This window comes from Cornus florida, unplaced genomic scaffold, assembly GCF_030987335.1.
Source record: "Cornus florida cultivar Cherokee Brave unplaced genomic scaffold, ASM3098733v1 CherokeeBrave_3.0.0_Hap2_Chr09, whole genome shotgun sequence".
NCBI lineage: Eukaryota > Viridiplantae > Streptophyta > Magnoliopsida > Cornales > Cornaceae > Cornus > Cornus florida.
The window spans coordinates 68,702,241-68,720,297 of NW_026775579.1; the positions used below are offsets into that span (position 1 = coordinate 68,702,241).

The 18,057-nt window shown below is 32.9% G+C and overlaps 1 protein-coding gene across 1 annotated transcript; it reads left to right on the forward strand.

Annotated features, from left to right (window-relative positions):
* Positions 1–8,846: 8,846 nt before the first annotated feature.
* LOC132272783 (uncharacterized) lies at positions 8,847–16,505 on the forward strand. Its single transcript, XM_059773876.1, has 2 exons — positions 8,847–9,450; positions 16,261–16,505. Exons 1-2 carry the CDS (start codon positions 8,847–8,849, stop codon positions 16,503–16,505), a joined length of 849 nt encoding a protein of 282 aa, XP_059629859.1.
* The last annotated feature ends 1,552 nt before the right edge of the window (positions 16,506–18,057 follow it).

An 18,057-nucleotide genomic window follows, 5' to 3' on the forward strand; every position in this document is an offset into this window, starting at 1 on the left:
TCTCTGCAAATCTTGAGCGCTCCATCAAACCCAAATTCAAGCTTCTTCGAGACTTGGGTTTTTCTTTTAGCGATGTTGTGGAAATCGTTTCGAATGAGCCAAAGTTTCTAACTAGTAGCGTTGATAATCGGCTTGGCCCGTCGATTTTAGCATTGAAGAGTGTTTTGGGTTCGAATATGGATGATGTTTTTAGGTTTTTAAAGAGATATGGGAGGATTTTGACTTATGATTTGGCGAAAACTATGATACCCAATATTGAATTTATTATGAAGAGCTGCGGTATAAAATAATATATATATATATATAATTATATATTCAAAATATAATTACTAGAACCTTGCACATTCATTTTTTTTTAATAAGAAACAGGTATATATAAATACAAAATTGCAAATAAAATAACAACAAATAACATGACCAATTTCAATAATTTCATCTTTGTTATAAGAAAAACATAGACTAGACAAAATAGAAAATAAATGAAAAAATAAAGTTGATCCAAATTCCAAACGAAGTTGTGCAGAAGAGACACAGTTATAATAGGCTAAATATGTGTATGAATAAATATATATACTTTCAGTCTTTCACAAAGTCTTGTTCATGTAACTTTAAAAAAAAAAAAAAATTTCATGTACAGAGATAATTAAAGAAGAGGAGAGGAAGTGAGATAAAATAAATTTACTGTGTAGTACTCTTGTCTGTAGTTCTTATTTTATTTTTTCAAAATTTTACTTTTAAACTTCTAAAAATTACATTAGTTACCCCATTTATCTTTAAAAAAAATTACAAAATATACCCCACCGTGTCTGAGCCGTGTCCCCCGCGTGTCCGAACTGTATCCACCCGTGTTTGAGCCATGTCCACCCCGTGTCCAATATTTCTGGACACTTCACAGAAGTGTCGGACACGTGTCCGGGCCTCGGACACGTGTCCGTGTCCGAAAAGTGTCCAACACCTGTACGAGACCCCTAGGAAGAGTGTCCATGCTTCATAGGTAGGCTGTAACGGTAAATTTCCTCTGTTTTTTGCTATAAATTCTTCTCTTTACAAAATTAATTTTTCACTAAAAGACTCAAATGGAATTGAACTTTCTTCTTCTTTTTTTTTTTGGATTATAAACCATTGTTGAAGCATAACAGAGAAAAATTTCACTCCAAGAATAAAAAAATTGAGAATAGTTTGAAGGGCGTGTTAACCGTGTTATGGCTATAGGTTGTTTAAGAGCTAACATTTAGGATAATATGTTTCAATTGAATTTAGTGGATTATGAAAAAAAAAAAAAAAAAGAGAGGAAGTTTTTGAGAGAGAAAAATGGTGACTTCTACCGATGAGTTTTCACAATTCTTTTTAATTTTTTTTGAGATTTTGTATTCGAATTTCGGACCGGAGAATGTTGATTGTGACCTTTTATATGGGATTTGTTGATGTGGATCAGATTTCGCATTGGAAACTATTTAATGTTCTTATTTTTCTCATAAACCAAACATAGGTAAGGTTTATTCATTCATAATTATTCAAAGTTCACTATTTTTCCCCTTTCAAGAGAGAAATCCTGCCCTGGGATTCTACTCTGTTCAATACAATAATTTTTATTGAACCTTCCAAACTATAGACGATTTTATTAAATTTAAGACGGGTCCCACTCTACTCCAAACGTAGACAGCCACATGGAGTCGTTACATGACTCAGTGTTTTTTTTCAGTGGAGTAAATAGCATTACTCATAAAGTTGAGTGTATGCTTTTGTGAAGTGAGACGGGAATGGAGTGTTTGGATAAAAGAATAAAAAATGTTTAAATCAATAGATAGGGTAAGGAGTTTCAGAAAAGGTGTTTGGTTAAGCCTACATGGGAAAAGGATAAAAAAGGTAGATTAGTCATTTTCTTTACTTATTTGGTATGGTCAGCGGACAATGTTTGACATGGAGTCTAATTGAATTTTTATAAATGTGGGGTCTTCTTAAAGTATTGACAAATCACAGGGGGTTTAAATGAATTAAACCCATGAAAATTTTGGTCAATTTTTCGGTCACAAAATTTTTAGAATTCTAGAAAGGGATGTGATATTAGCATTTCTTATTTTTTCAATTGTATTTACATTTTTTTTTTAAATAATAAGAAAATTTCCAAACTCATAATTATATTTTTTATTTTATAATACCATAACTATTCTTTTTAGTCAGCAAACTCATGTTGATTGTATAGCATGCATATAACATAAAGTTGATTGGTTTTATCAACATGCTCAACAATACAATACATAATAAAGAAAACAAAAGTAAAATAAAATAAAACTGTATTATAAAATAAAACCGTATTTAAAAATAAAAAATCATTCACTAACTAATTAATTATCAGAAACGAGCGTTTACCTTAACTTGAATTGTACAACCTCTATTTTTTTAAAAGAGAGGTGGAGTGTTTTAAGTTGCTAGAAAAATAAAATGAATATACATAAAAAAAATATATAATAAAAAAAATTGTAAGAACAATTTCAATAGTTTATGAACATTGTCTAAATTGTTATATTTTGCATTTATGAAGTACTTAGATTGATGGTGATGGTTGATTAATAGGGAGGAAACAATACATTGAATACTGAACACTATATATACACGAAAAAGTCCCAGCTGAAAACATAGGGAGCTCAGTTGCCTTGGCATGGCAACATTGCCATTCCAATAAAAATAAAAATAATAATAATAATAGAGGATTCAATGACACTTGGCTTATTAACAGATTCACAATTTGAGGAGTTATGTGTTTAATTTATCTTACCTAGCTACCCATATATAGAATTATTTCTGGGTATTAAATTGTTGAATGAGGGTGGATTCGAGCTACAGGATATGGTTTCATGAAATTACACGATTTTCTTAACTTAAATCAAGTTGATTTTACTTGAAAAAAAATTGACTCAACATATTACATTTGATACAAGCAGGAGAAGAACCCGACTCAGTATTTCAAAAGCAAGAAGGGAAAAGAGACTTGGAAAATTTGCGAAAGCAATGAAGAGAATTTTGGAAGGCATCAGTAAAAATCTAGAAAAGAACATGACACTCGTATTTATTGTTGAGATATTTTTTCAATCTTACAAAATAGAAGGATTTAAGTTCTGGTGACAAAAAATTATATGTATTATTTGTCGGGACAATGCATATATTACATCTTATCAAAATTTTGAGTATGGCCTTGAACGATTATATGATCTAAATAAAAAATATTAAAATCTTTTCCCTTTATCAAGTTTGCACAAGCTTGACCCTTAAAACACAATAACCAATCAATGCTCTACAAAGAGTAAAAAAAAAAAAAAGTCAAATAAAAAAACAACCACCTTTGACATTAGAATAATGTTTATATAATACATTTGTTTGGAGTTCACTTAATCACACATTTTTCTTATTTTTCCTCTTATCTAGGTTATATCGTTTGGGTTTCTAAAAATGCATAATTAATCATTTTTCTTAAGCTTAAAATTTTCAAGAGTAGTCAAATGAACTAGTATATTATTAATCAATGGATCTAATTTCGATGATATAAGCTCTTCTCAACTTTTGAAGGTCGAAAATTTGAACTTTGGTGGAGTTTTAAAAATATAATGGGTGCTTGTTTGCTTAAAGTTGAAAGGGAAGAAACAATAAACTAATATATTATTATTATTTTGGATAAGAGTTAAAAACTTTATAACACAATGAAAAAAGCTTCTATCTATATTTTTGCTAAGGAACACTGAGTGTAATTTGACTCTACTTACCCACTTTTCAAAGTAAAAGGTCAATAATTCACGTGAGCATGGATGTGTGAGCCCTCCCCCAAAACCATCTGACTTAGCGCTCTCTCTCTCTCTCTCTCTCTCTCTCTCTCTCTCTCAAAGTATCAAACATAAATCCTAACTGAATCCCACCAAAGTTCCAATTCTCTGCAATAAAGCATCGGTCCTCACTAACAAAAATTGTGGAATAATACCTAGGCCCTTATTAGTGAAGATGTATACTGTTCTCACTGTTGATGTGGATCAATAGTAAATGGAAACTTCCTATTTAATTATTAAATTAAGGATGGTGAGATGATGTATATATATACCACCATCTCTAATGTATGTTGTCCTCACTGCTGATGTGAACCAATAATACATGAATACTTCCTATTTAATTATTAAATAAAAGATGGTGAGATGATGTATATATACACCACCATCTTTGATTTAGTAATGAAAAAAAATATATTCATTTTTTTATTGGTGCACATCAGAGGTGAGGACGGTATATATCTTCACTAGTGAGGACCTAAGTATTATCCAAAATTGTAAATAGATGTTAGGGAGGTTTTTTTTAATTAATCATGGCATTACACCATAGGTTGCGGTTGGACACTTCCTCAACTTGATCTTTACTTGTATATATATATACACATATACAATACTTATACAACCTAATTTCCCTATAGGTCAAACATGATCTTAAAAGTTTTTTATTTATTTTTTTCCTTCCTTCCTATCCTATCAAAGACAGCAAAACAAAACAACAACAAAACCATTACATGGAGCACAAAGACAAATCCTTCAAAGCCAACTCAGTAATGTGATAAGGGAGAAAGGAAAGAAGACAATTAGAATTTAAATGCCCACGGGACAAAACTACAAGAGCATGAGCCACACAATTTGCAGTGCATCGAATATGAGTCATTGTAGCCGACAGAAAAAACTTCAACACTGTAACAATATCAAAAACCAAGGACGCAACTTCCATTGCAGCACCACCCTCACCCTTCATAACCATTACAAGCACTTTAGCATCAGATTCAAAGCATAAATGTGTCAGTTGAAGCAATTGAGCCCAAAAAATAGCACGGCGAAAACATACAGCTTTTGCCACCAAAGCCGAAGCAACCGGAAAAGACTGAAACACCATACTGAAAAGGATTGAGCCATTCGAGTTTCTAAACACTGCTCCGCCACTACCCATGGAGGAAACGACTGAAAAGCAAGCATCCACATTAGACTTAATATGGCCAGGTAAAGGAGGACTCCCAACAGAAGAGGAAGAAAGATTAGAAGTTGGACCACCCGTAATCCTCCTACACCTTATTCACAATTCAGCGAATTCCCAATATTGTTCCACTGCAATATGCAAAACTTGTAAAGGACTCCATTAGATCCTAAAAGTTGTTAATCAATCAAAAGCCTATATATATTTATCAATCGCAGTTTGCTTTTACATTACAATGGGCTGCCAATTCACATGTCACATCATTAACGATATTTTATCGTGAAAATTATTCATGACATTTAGGGTCGCGAGCAAAAAACACCTCTATAGTATAACCCTTATACGTTCTGAAAATCCATAACATTCAATTTTTGAGCAAATAAAGACTTGAATGCTGAAAAGACTGAAATGTCCGTCATAACTGAATCAAAAAATAGTAATGATTAAGGGTGCCCACGGTTTGGTTATGTAAGGTTCCTATTAGAACCGGTCACAACGGTTCCTTAAAAATGAAACCGGAACTGGAACCGTCATGTATGTAACTGAACCGAAATCGAACCGTGAGTACCGGTTCTGTTCCACGGTTCCTCACCTAGTTACTTTTTCCCTATTGTTCCCTTATTGACCGGAGAAGGTTGAGAAGCCGACTGACCGGAGAAGGCCGAGAAGCCGTCTCAGAAACAGAGTTACAGAGAACAGTTCGATTCTCACGGTCTTATGGTTCTTTTGTGCATCTCTAGTAATGATACTCTGACCGGCCCAAACGGCCAAAAAATATCCCAATCAGATGTGACGCCACGTTGGATACAGGTATGCATGATCTCTCTCTCCTCGATTCACTCTCTCCTCTATTGCGATTTCCGTTTCTACTCTCTCTATCTGCAAATTTGTGTAACCATGTTGAAAGAAAGATCTTTCAAGTGATGGTGTTCCTCCAAAATCAAAGAGCATTGTTAGGGCAAAAATAGTATATATATATATATATTTGCATCTGACTGTATGTTTCACTTTTGAAGGGTGAGAGTTTGTATTGATGGTGATGAGTTTACTATATATATATATATATATATATATATATATATATATATATCAACTATTACGATCTATTTCCACCTGCCGTAAAACTAAACAGAAGCGACTGAGCGACTTGTTGCTGCAATTTCTTGAACACCGTCGACTTCTCTAGCTTAATGACCTGATTACAATGATTACTCTTTTCCTTCTTTGATTACTCTCCGTCCAAAATCAGATGAAAAAAATGGAATTTTTAGAAATGAGTGTCGATCTTCAAGGGGATTTTGCAACGTCTTGTTTGCTTTCCAACCAAAACCCGCAAAAGCATCCAAAACCCACAAAATCTGGGATTCCGACTCCCAAGAGCTCAGCTTGGGTTATATCTGTGATTATTTCAAGTTTGGTTTTCTAGAAAAAAAAAAAAAAAAAGGTTTCTAGAAAAAATTTACTAAATTCATTTGACAAAGTGAACAAAGGCAGAGAATAAATTCAGTTGCTCAGAAAAAAAAAAAAAAAGAAAAAAAAAAAAGATAACGACGGATAGAGATTGATCTAAATGAGATAAATCACAGAGAAGAATGGAGGAGAGAGAATTGAAGAGGGTGAGGGAGCCACATCATCGGAGTAGTTAATTTTAGAATGACCTGGCAGTTTACACGTTGGATTCAGACCAGCTGTCGGCCTTAAGGGTCCGAAGATAAAAAAATAATTAAGTGTGAAATAATTAAAGTATTTTTTTATTTTATATTATTTTATTTTTTGGATAAAGTGATAAAAACACTCATGATATTTAAATTTTAGGCAAATATTACCCATAACCTTCTCTTTTTGAAGTATGTAAGTTCGTTAAGATTGAAAAAAAAAAACAAGAAAGAAAAAAAAAGAAGAAGCTTAATTGGTATAATATATATCAAAAAATCAATATAATATATATCAGAAGGCTTAATTAGTATAATATATATCAGAAAATCAGTTTAATATATATCAAAAAGTCACATTTAAGAAGTCACGTGCATGACTATATTAAGTAACAAACTCCCTATAATACCCTTTTGCTCTCCCCAAAATATTCTATATCATATTACATATAAACACTATTTTTCTTTTATTTTGGATAGGGCACTTTGGTCATTTTATTATTATTTTATTTTTTACTTTTTTTTTTTTTCTAAATATATAAGGGCACTTTAGTTTTTTAATTGCTCCATTGACAAAAGGCCCTTGATTTTTTATTTTTTTCATCTTCTTATATATAAGGGTATTATTAAAATAAAAAAAAATAAAAAATCATATTTTTAGAATTTTATATCTTAAAAATGTCATGTGCAATGCACATGATTAAATTTGTAGCAAAATAGTGATCTTAAGAGCTTATTTGATCATTTTGCACATGATTAAATTTGTAGCAAAACAGTAATCTCAAGAGCTTATTTGATCATTTTTTCAAACTTAATGCACTAATATATCACCAAAAAAAAAAAAAAAAAAAAAAAAAAAAAAAAAATTGAGTGATATTTACCCACCAAAATTTAAACATTGTGTTTTTTTTTCACTTTACCCCTAATGCTTATCATTTCACTTTTGTATATAACCGTTAATTTAATTTAATTTATTTTTTGTACGTAACCCAATATATATACACGTTAAGAAGTTGGAACTTAGGTCCAGTCCACCTTAATTCTTAGGCAGGGGCTCGCTCAATCAAACATTTCCATGTCACTGTCGATTTGGGTTTAGGGCCTCAAACCTCTTAGAACTCAAACTGGTTTAAGGCACTCTCTTTAGACCTGTCAATGGATCGGATTCGGATCGGATCAATCAAATCCATATCCTATTTGTTAAGCAAATGAATTATCGGATTTGGATCACTAATGGATGCTCGGACTGAATGTCCCAATCTATATCCTATTTAGCTCGGATTCGAAATCGGATTAAATTAATATTTACTAACATATATAAGTATAAAGAGTATGATTTTATTAGTATGTGTACTAAGAGATTTATTAGCATGTGGATGAAAACACCACAATATTTTTATATAACATTATTATAATTTTGGATTTTTGTTACCTTTAATACAATTCTAATAGGAGTATTGATATATATATGTGTAAAATTATTGATAAATAATTATATATATAATTATTTATATATATAATTTCAATCAGATCGGATCGGATTTTTATTAGATCAGATCAACATAATCCATATCCGATTTGTTAAGCTAACGGATTATTAGATTCGCATCGTAACCGGGTTATCGGATTTTTTGTTCAATCTATATCCAATTAATCGGATCGGATCCGGATTAGGATCCGCTCCATTGACAGGTCTAACTCTCTTCATCATTCAAACACTTTCAGAGAACCAGAGAGAGAGAGCGCGTGGGCAATGGAGATTGAGAAAGAGAGAGCGCGCGATAGAGAGAAAATTGAATCACTTCAAATCTGTGAAGATCCCCACTTTACAGGCATGTACTTATTCCTACACTCTTTTCTGTGATTGAAAACATATTATATTATATTACATCCCTTCGTTTCTTCAAGAAATGAGGACTATATATCTCTGCAAAAGTCTCATCTCACCCTCTATTAAGAACTCTTCAAATCTCAATAAAACCCCAATCTCTCTTTTCTCTCTCCTCTTCTTCTCTTCCTCTCCCAAAACCCCCATTGCAGTGGCCGATTACTCGATTGATAGACACAAATTTTCTCATGAAACTGCTTCGGAAGTCTCTTCCGTCGTAAAGTATGTGAAAAGGCCTGAAGACCGATTCGATTCTTTCATTTCTCCAGGAAAGTGGTTTTGCGGATACCCATTTCGAGCGTGTTATCAAACGCATGCCTAAAGTTCTCTCTGCAAATCTTGAGCGCACCATCAAACCCAAATTCAAGCTTTTTCGAGACTTGGGTTTTTTTTCTAGCGATGTTGTGGAAATCGTTTCGTCTGACCCAAAGACTTTAACTAGTTGCATTGATAATTGGCTTGGCCCGTCGATTTTAGCATTGAAGAGTGTTTTGGATTCGAATATGGATGATGTGTCTAGTGTTTTAAAGAGATCTGGGTGGTTTTCGAGGTCTGATTTGGCGAAAACTATGACACCAAATATTGAATTTATTATGAAGAGTTGTGGTTTGAGTTCGATACAAATTACCCAGTATGTGTATAAATGGCCAAGATTATTCATGTATAAACTGACGCAGATTAGAGAACATGTGAAGGGGGTTGATAAGATGGGCATTGTTAGGAAGTCTAAGATGTTTCTTTCTGGGATTCAGGCTATTTGTTCGATGTCTACAGAGAATTGGGAATTGAAATTGGAGGTGTTTAAGAGTTTGGGATTTTCGGAAGACGACATTCTTTCCGTTTTTAGGAGGGCGCCTCAATTATTTGCTCTTTCAGAGAGGAAAATTAAGGCGACAACGCAACTTTTACTTGGCACAGGCAAATGTGATATCTCATATGTTGCCTTGGCATGGCAACATTACCATTCCAATAAAAAAATGAAAAGAAAAAAATAATAAATAAAATATGAGTATTCAATGACACTTTGGAATTGGAATTGGGAGCTCCAATCCCAAATCTGTTGTTTGGATATTACAAAACAATTTGGGATGGAATTGCATTGTAATCCCAAGCATATCAAATCGTCAATTTGAATCCCACGGTTCAACAAAAAAATTTACAATACCAAAACAAACCCCAACACAACACCTCTCTCCCCCATGCTCACTTGACCCCACACTCCTGCAATATTAGAATTAGATAAATGAAAATTTTAATTATAAAATTTAATAGTATCTCGTTCTCTTGCTGGTATATACATGTGTATTATATATATATATATAGTATATATACACACATGTATAGTATTATAGAAAGTTGTTGGCAGCTTTTTTTTTTTTGGTCGCTGGCGGCCTATTTTTTTCACGCTGAATTTTTTAATACTGTACATATGTGTTTATATATATATACATACATACATACATACATACAGATGTACACATGTTTATATCTATATACCCTATAAAAGTGTATTCAATTTTGATTTTTTATATTCACTTATAATAATTTCTTTAATTAACAAAAATATTATATGCATTTCTTTTTTACACACTGTTTGTTTGTTTTTTTTTTTTTTTTTTTTCCAAAGAGTTCTTGTTTTAAACAATTTTTTAATTTTAATTTAAATCAATTTTACACGAATTCTGGATTTCTATAATAAAAAATCAACTTTAATTATATACCATACATTGAAAAAAATGGTAATTTCTATTTATTAAAAAAAAAATTGGTAATTTCTTGCAACGTAATTTCCAAAAGGCATCAACAGTTAAGATTCCTATTGTGAAGGGTTGTCTATCGCTTATATATACTTACGAGTCATATGATCTCAGGAAAAAAAAAAAAAACTCTTACATATTGTCTTCTTCTCTGCAAAGACCTTATTTTATTTTATTTTCAGGACTATATCGTAAGTTGTAATACCCCTAATTTTAAAAAGGATATAACTGGAATTTCTTTATTTATTTTATGTGCATTTTATTGATTTATTGATTAGTTGATTTATGTGCATTTTAAATATGATTTATCTGGCTATGTGTTTAAGGGTTTTTATTTGCTTAATTGATAATTGTGTTTGTTTAAATTCATTGTAATTGTTTTTAATTTAATTATTGGTTAATTTAAAGCATTTAATTATTTATTGACTTGAAATTTGGTATGTGTTTTGAGTGATTTATTTTATATTTATTTATTTATTTTCCAGTATTTGTTTTAAGTATAATTAATTAGTTGGTTATTTAATACAGATATAGTTATTATGAACGTGATTGTGTTGGGCACTTATTTAATACTAGGTTTGGGTGATATTTAAGTTAGGGTTTAATTTGTAGATATATAAGTGGTAGCCGATATAATGAGTGGTGGAATTAGGATTAGGGTTTGATAGAGCCTATATATATAGAACAATTTATATCTACAAGGGTTTTGAGAAAACCCTATTCACGTTATATCTGGAGAGGGGAAAACAGAGGTTCTGGAATTTGTTTTGAGAATAAACAGATGGGGGGATTTGAGAGATGAAGTAAGGGAATTGCTCGTGGTGAGCCAAGAAGTAACAGAGGTAAAAGGCCATGACCAGAGGAGGAAGGGAAGGTCTTGAGTTTGCCGGAATTTGCAGACGGAGGTTGAAAGGTTTCAAACCGAAACCTAAAGGCAAGTTTCAGACTATCTCTTTCCTGTAAACTTGTGTTCTGTGCATTCTTTATAGTCTCTAGGGTTAATTCAACTTTAAAACTAATGGTTGATGCATGTGTAACAGACTGTAATTTGTTGTGTTTAAAGAACTGGAGTCAGTTTTCTGCATACTGTGTTTGTGTATGAATGAGACTTTTGTAAATTAATTTATAGTGGAAGATGAAGAGTTTAAAGGACTTTAGGAACTTAGACGGAACGCTAGGAATGTAATTAAACTTTAAAACGATTATTTATGCATAAAGAACCAAGCTGAAATATGTTTTTACGTTTTTGTGTTTCTGAAATTGTTCTTTGCTTCAACTGCTGCGACAAGGATTTAAATTTCTGTAAATCAAATCCTAAGGGGATGTGAGGAGGTTCTAGGACTGTGTGGATGTAAATTGAACTCTAGGAAGTTTAAAAATCTGTATCAAAGGTGGGACGGATGGCTGGAATGGCACCGGAACCGAAGACGAAGGTCAGAGACGAAGGAGCAGGCTCTCAAGGAGAGAGAGCCGGCTCCCATGGGGGGGAGCCGGCTTCTTTGAACAGATACCCCTTTGGGGGTATTTTCGGCATTTTTCTGCCTTTCGGGCCTTAAACGAAATTTCTGGAAAATAAAGGGGGTTCTAAATACTTAAAAATTTACCTATTGGAATCTTTAAACAGTTGGTTTATGCTAGGGTTTAATTCTAAGGGGCATCATGAACATAAACATTATTAATATGTATGCTGTCTGGAAGAAAGGAAGGGAGATGGAAAGGCTGGTTGTTTACGCTAATTTAATGAACTGATATAACGGATATTGTTGGGATTTTATAGCAATGATATCTAGGATATATATGAGTCTCAAGAGGGTTGGTTGGGTTGTGATTGTGGTTGACATGCAATTTTAAATATATATAGTTGTATGCTGTAAGGAGTGGAGGAAGTTCTAACTACTGGGTTGTTTTCACCAGTTAAATGGGTTAGTATATTGTACCATTAGGGACTTATATGAGGTACAGTTTGACTTCTCTGTGTTATACTGTATCAAGCATAGGTTTTAAGTTGGAGGATTAAAAGACGTTATATGATGCAAACATAAATTTTTATGCCGTCAGGGGGTTAAGGAGGTTTGCATTACTAGTCTTTGTTTTAATGATTTAAATGAACTGGTATGGGGGTATGGTTTGGGTTGAATGGTATATTGTGCTCAGTTCATAAGTCTGATAATCATTATACTCTGCTATGGTTGTTAATTGATGAACTGATTTAGTTTCTGTTTTGTCAGTTGGATGGATGTGGATAATTTAAATTGTTTAACAGTAATATAACAATTTAACAGGAGTTTTATGATTATAATCATATACTGGATGCATAATAGGATTTTAATAATACCTGTTTTCTATTATGCTGGTTCATGGATATACTTAATGTTCTAATGAATGTGCATCACTGGTGGATCATTTGCATTATATGTACCGGTATGGGACGGTGACACATCAGGGATGGATTAGATCAAAAAGCTAAGTCCTATCCCTTCATACATAAGGAATGGATTAACTAAAACAGTTAAATCCTACATGGATGCATGTCCTGTCAACTAAAACAGTTGAACGACATAATGGATATTTGTTTTATCTTTCTGCACTAGGAATGAATTTATATATATATTTATGGTACCGTGATACGAGCTTGAGTCTCCTGATCACGGTTAGGGTGCGTATATTGCAAAGGTTGGGTAGCTAGATATAGCTAATGTTCCCTGGTAGGTCTAGGTACTTGGCCGCTGAAAAGCGTGTTTTATATGTCACCTTCTACTCAGGCTGAACTATGTTATAGGCTAGTGAGCATCATATAATGTGTATATATATATATGGACTATTGTAGATATTGCCGAGTTATCAAAGATGTATCTGCGTATTGGGTTTATGTACGGATTGTAGTAGATTGGAACTTGCATGTGGGCCTGACCCACTTCTATTTTTCAGGTATTCGCCAGTACCAGGCTGAGAGTTTGATCGTATTGATGCAGATACAGACACTCACTCATCCGGTTACATAGGATTTCCTTTCTATTTTGGTTTTGAATTTTAATTCTGTAAATTTATGTAAAGTTTTGGAATTAGAGGTCCACTAGGTGGATTCCCGAGTTGTACGGATTTAAATTATATTAAATTATTATTTAAGGTTTGAGGATTTTCATTTTAGTTTCTTTCAGCGCATTATTATTTTATTCTTAATTCAGTTTTATTCTTGCTTGGTTACATATTAATTGTTTGGTATCCCTCGGATCTGTGCTCGGACTTGATCACCCGTGACTCTAGAAACGAGGGGTATCTCATAAGTGCACTATACTTTTATATATATATATATATATATATATATATATAGAGAGAGAGAGAGAGAGGTTGCAATTCTTCTCTCCTCTAAAAACTTTTTATGTGTCCATGTATTTCTGATCTTTATTTACATCTACTTCTATATCACATTCTTATTGAAATATTTTAAAGTTCCTTTTACATATAACTTTTATTCAATATACTATAATTATTACATGAAAGAGTTTCTTTGTAAAACTATCTCTATCTTTCTATGTATATGCATTTTAGTCCAAGTCATTGTTTCATTAAATGGTGGTAGATTGTGCAGGTGTTCAATAAAGATGAAGCATATTAAGGCTTACACGGACATGACAGAGCGATTGTTAGTTAAAGTTATTATATATAAGAGTTATTTGATTTTTTGGGCATTATTTTTTGTGATGATATTCGTTTTTTTATTAATTAAGAATTAAAGTTACAATCAAACATGAAATTTAAGACGTGTCTAGGGTTTTAAAGTCATCTGGGTGTATTTTGACGCATGATTTGGTGAAAACTATGATACCCAATATTGAATTTGTAAAGAGTTGTGGTATTAGTTCGTTGCAAATAACTAAATTTGTCTATAATTACCTAAGATTTTTCTTGTATAAATTGACACGTTTTAGAGAATATGTCAATAGGGTTGATGAGATGGGTTTTGACATGAAGTCTAAGATGTTTCTTCATGCTATTCGGGTTTTTAGTTTGATGACTATTGGTGGTTAGAGGGAGGACCAAACGTTTAAAAATGCACTAAGAGTGTGAGTGTGTAATGTGGCTAAGTTTTAAATTTATAAAAGCCACTACTACCTCTAACTAAATATATAGTTAGGGTGAGTAGGGATCGTCCCAATGGATTATGGGCGTGTTTGCAATGGAAATAATGTATAGGGTTAGTAGGTCGAATGATCAAAAGATAGTTTGTTTGGTTGATTAAACTACAATGCAATTAGAATCAAAGCAAGTAAAAGTAACAATTTAGAAAGTAGGGAAAAAGATATAGATGAGAGGACTTGGAGTACTAGAGCTCACCACTAAGCTTGACTTCACTAGACACTAGCAATTGTATATTAATAGGGAAATTGAATTGTAACTTGTGTGTGTGTGTAGCATTAATTGAAACTAGGCATGGATGACAAATAAGTATAGATTGTCGAGCCAATTCAAATGGAAAGCACAATCTATCAAATGAGACCAAAATCCATTCAATGAAATCACAATTTATGCGCATACAACTATCTAGAAGCATACACCCTTTGTATTCATAAGTATGGAACACCAAGAAACAAGAATAGATTGCCCACCTATCTATGAATTTATAGCAACTACCCTACATCTACACTAAAGACATGGAAATTAAACTAAGTAAGCTAAATGTGTGGCACAATCCATTAAGAAACAAGAGTGAACCATTAAATAAAATACAAAAGTGTTCAATTAGGCACTATGTTTTGATCATCACTAGAATAGCTTCATCTATACACATAGACATGCATAAATTCCATTAAATCTAGAGAAAAGCACATGAATCATCCATTCTAGCATACATAAACATATGGTTAGAAATAGACAATTAATTGAAAGTATTAATCCATACACATCAAGTAGAAACCACAAGATATATATATAAATCCAAGATCAAAATATTTGTTACAAGTAAATCCCCAAAAATATACAAAGCACTAAGTCTAGGAAGCAAACTTAGGGGTTACTCTAGCCCCAAGTAGATGTCTAGCCACTCATTGAAGTAGTCATCCAACCCTCAATGGCTATCTCCATGGTAGGAATGACCTTCTTCTTGATGGAAACTCTAGAAGAATGGAAGAACTCCTAAAATGTGTAAAAGTTCTCTAATCTCTGGCCTCCTCTCCAATATATGAGATATGATATGTGTAGTGAAGATATGTTCTATAAATGGCTCAAAATCCTTATATAGGAGGCTCAAGTGTGACACCCAATGGTCTGGATTCGTGCACTAGGGTCCTTGCAATGATTGCACCACTAGCCAACTTTTAATGAGCTGAAATTTGTTTTATTTCGGACTTGAGAAGGTTCGATCGATCGAACTGTGTTGAGATCGATCGAACTGAGGTGAGATCCATCTAATGCTGCAGAGATCGATCATCCTTGGCGGCGCCTTTTTGAATAAAGACAGAACTCCGAGATATTTTGAAATATTTTGGGAAAAAGACAAGAGTGGTAGGTGGGATGGTAGGTGTGGATAAGATCAAACAATTTCGATCAATCTGAGAAAGGTTGGATCGATCGAAGATGGTAAGATCTTTTGGATAAGGACAATTACTTGGATCCATCTTGATGAGGTCAGATCGATCTTGCTCTGATCGATCGAAGGAATGTTGAGATCGATCGAACTTACTGTTTTTCCACACTTTGCTTCCACTTTACTCTTTTCTTCCATTCAGCTTAAGATTGCTTCTTTTAAGCTCTTATTTGGCTGAATTAACTTATTTTTGAAATAAGTACCTAAAAAGGGCAATAACATAAAATTAGTCTAAGACGAAAAAATAAGATAGATAAAGGTCCTAAAATACCTAAGCTTAAGGAGTTTAATTGCGCACTTTTCAGCGCTCATCAACTATAGAGACATGGTAGTTGAAATTGGAGCTCTTGAAAAGTTTGGGGTGTTTGGAAAATGACATTTTGTCAGTTTTTAGGAGAGGGCCTTATGTTTCTGCTAGGCCAGAGAGGAAAATTAAGGCCATAACACAGTTTTTGCTTAGCACGGGCAAATTTGATATCTCATATGTTGTTGTTAATCACCCAGAATTATTTGGTTTCAGTGTTGCAAATAGGCTTAGGCCACGGCTAAACGTTATGGAGGTTTTGGAAAGCAGGAATTTGCTTCTTAAAATGCCGAGTTTGAAGCATGCATTCCATTTGATTGATAAGTAGTTCTTTGAGAAATATGTACTCCCTTATCGAAGTTGGCGAATTATTTGTGGTTAACAAGGCAGAGATATAAGCTTAAGATCATGACATGCTTTGGGACTTCATGATTTAATACCTAGAGCTAGAGGCAGGCTAAGATGAGACTGAACCTTTTTCAGAAAAGCAATGACTTGGCGGCATAGAATGTTTGGTACTCTTTTGCGCATTCCGATGGTGTACTACTCTCAAAAATAGGGGTGACAAATTACGACACGACAATACGACACGAACACAATACGAGTTAAAAGGGTTTGGATTTAGCATAAACGGGTTTGGGTTATAAAAGAGTTGACACGATTAACCCGTTTAGTTAATCGTGTCGGGTTAGGGTTGAGGGGTTCAACTCGTGTAACCCGTTTATGACCCATTTAACTCAACATATTATTATAATCGTGAATATGACTTATGTAATATGTTACTTGTTTAAATCCAATTACTATAGATAGTTAAATCATTTCATCATAAACCTTGTCTATGCCTTATGATTTTTATTTTTATTTTGAAAATTTGGGTTAATTATAACAATTTTTTCCCATTATTTAGTATTTGATTAAATATTAAATGTCTCGTTTTGACAAACAGGTTATTAAACGGGTTAACACGTTTACCTATTTAATAAACAGGTTGGGTTAGTATTGAAGATTCTTGACACGATTATTAAATGGGTTGAGTTTGAGTTTACCTATTTAGTATAATACCCTTATATTGACACGACATGAATACGACCCACGAACACGAATTGCCACCCCTACTAAAAAAACATTAATTAATTTTTGTTTACAAAGGCTTGGCTTGTTTGCTATTTTGTTTTCTAATTCTATCACTATTATGTTATGAAATCTATTTACTCTGCTGAAAATAAAAACATTCATGTTTTATTGCAACCCCAACTTGGTTCATTTCGCATGTATAGAGCTAATAAATTTGAATTTGTGGCACTTAGTGTGGTTTGTTTCTATGTTGTCATTTTTTTATTTGGTGTCCATCCGAAAACTCCTCAAATCCTTCCCCTCCTCTTTAAGGGTGGGGAGGTACGGGGCTCGAATCCGTCCCCTTCTCTTTGAGGGCGGGGAGGTTATACCACTTGGGGTGAATGCCAAGATTTTTTCATAATTGCTTTTTGATAATTTTGGGAGTGTTCTTCTATTGAGAGTTATTTCAACATTAGATCATTTTAAAATTTGTAATTTATTAAATTTATATTTTATGTGTCATTTCAAAGATTATTATTAGCCTCTTAATTTTTATTTTTATTTATTTATTTTAACGGACCGATTGGATTACAAGAGGAAAGTGCAGAAATACAATCAATTTTCGAAGCCTTAAAAAGATCTGGAGGCCAAGGAGGACCATACAGAGTTATTACCTGCTCGATTTTGCAAGCGTTACTTGGGCCCTACCTTTTACCTGCTTGATTTTCTTTTCTTTCATTTTTACTTTCCATCATTAATTTTTGTCTTAACCAAATGGACCATTAGTGAAATGTATAAAAAGTACAACAATTGGGTACAAATCT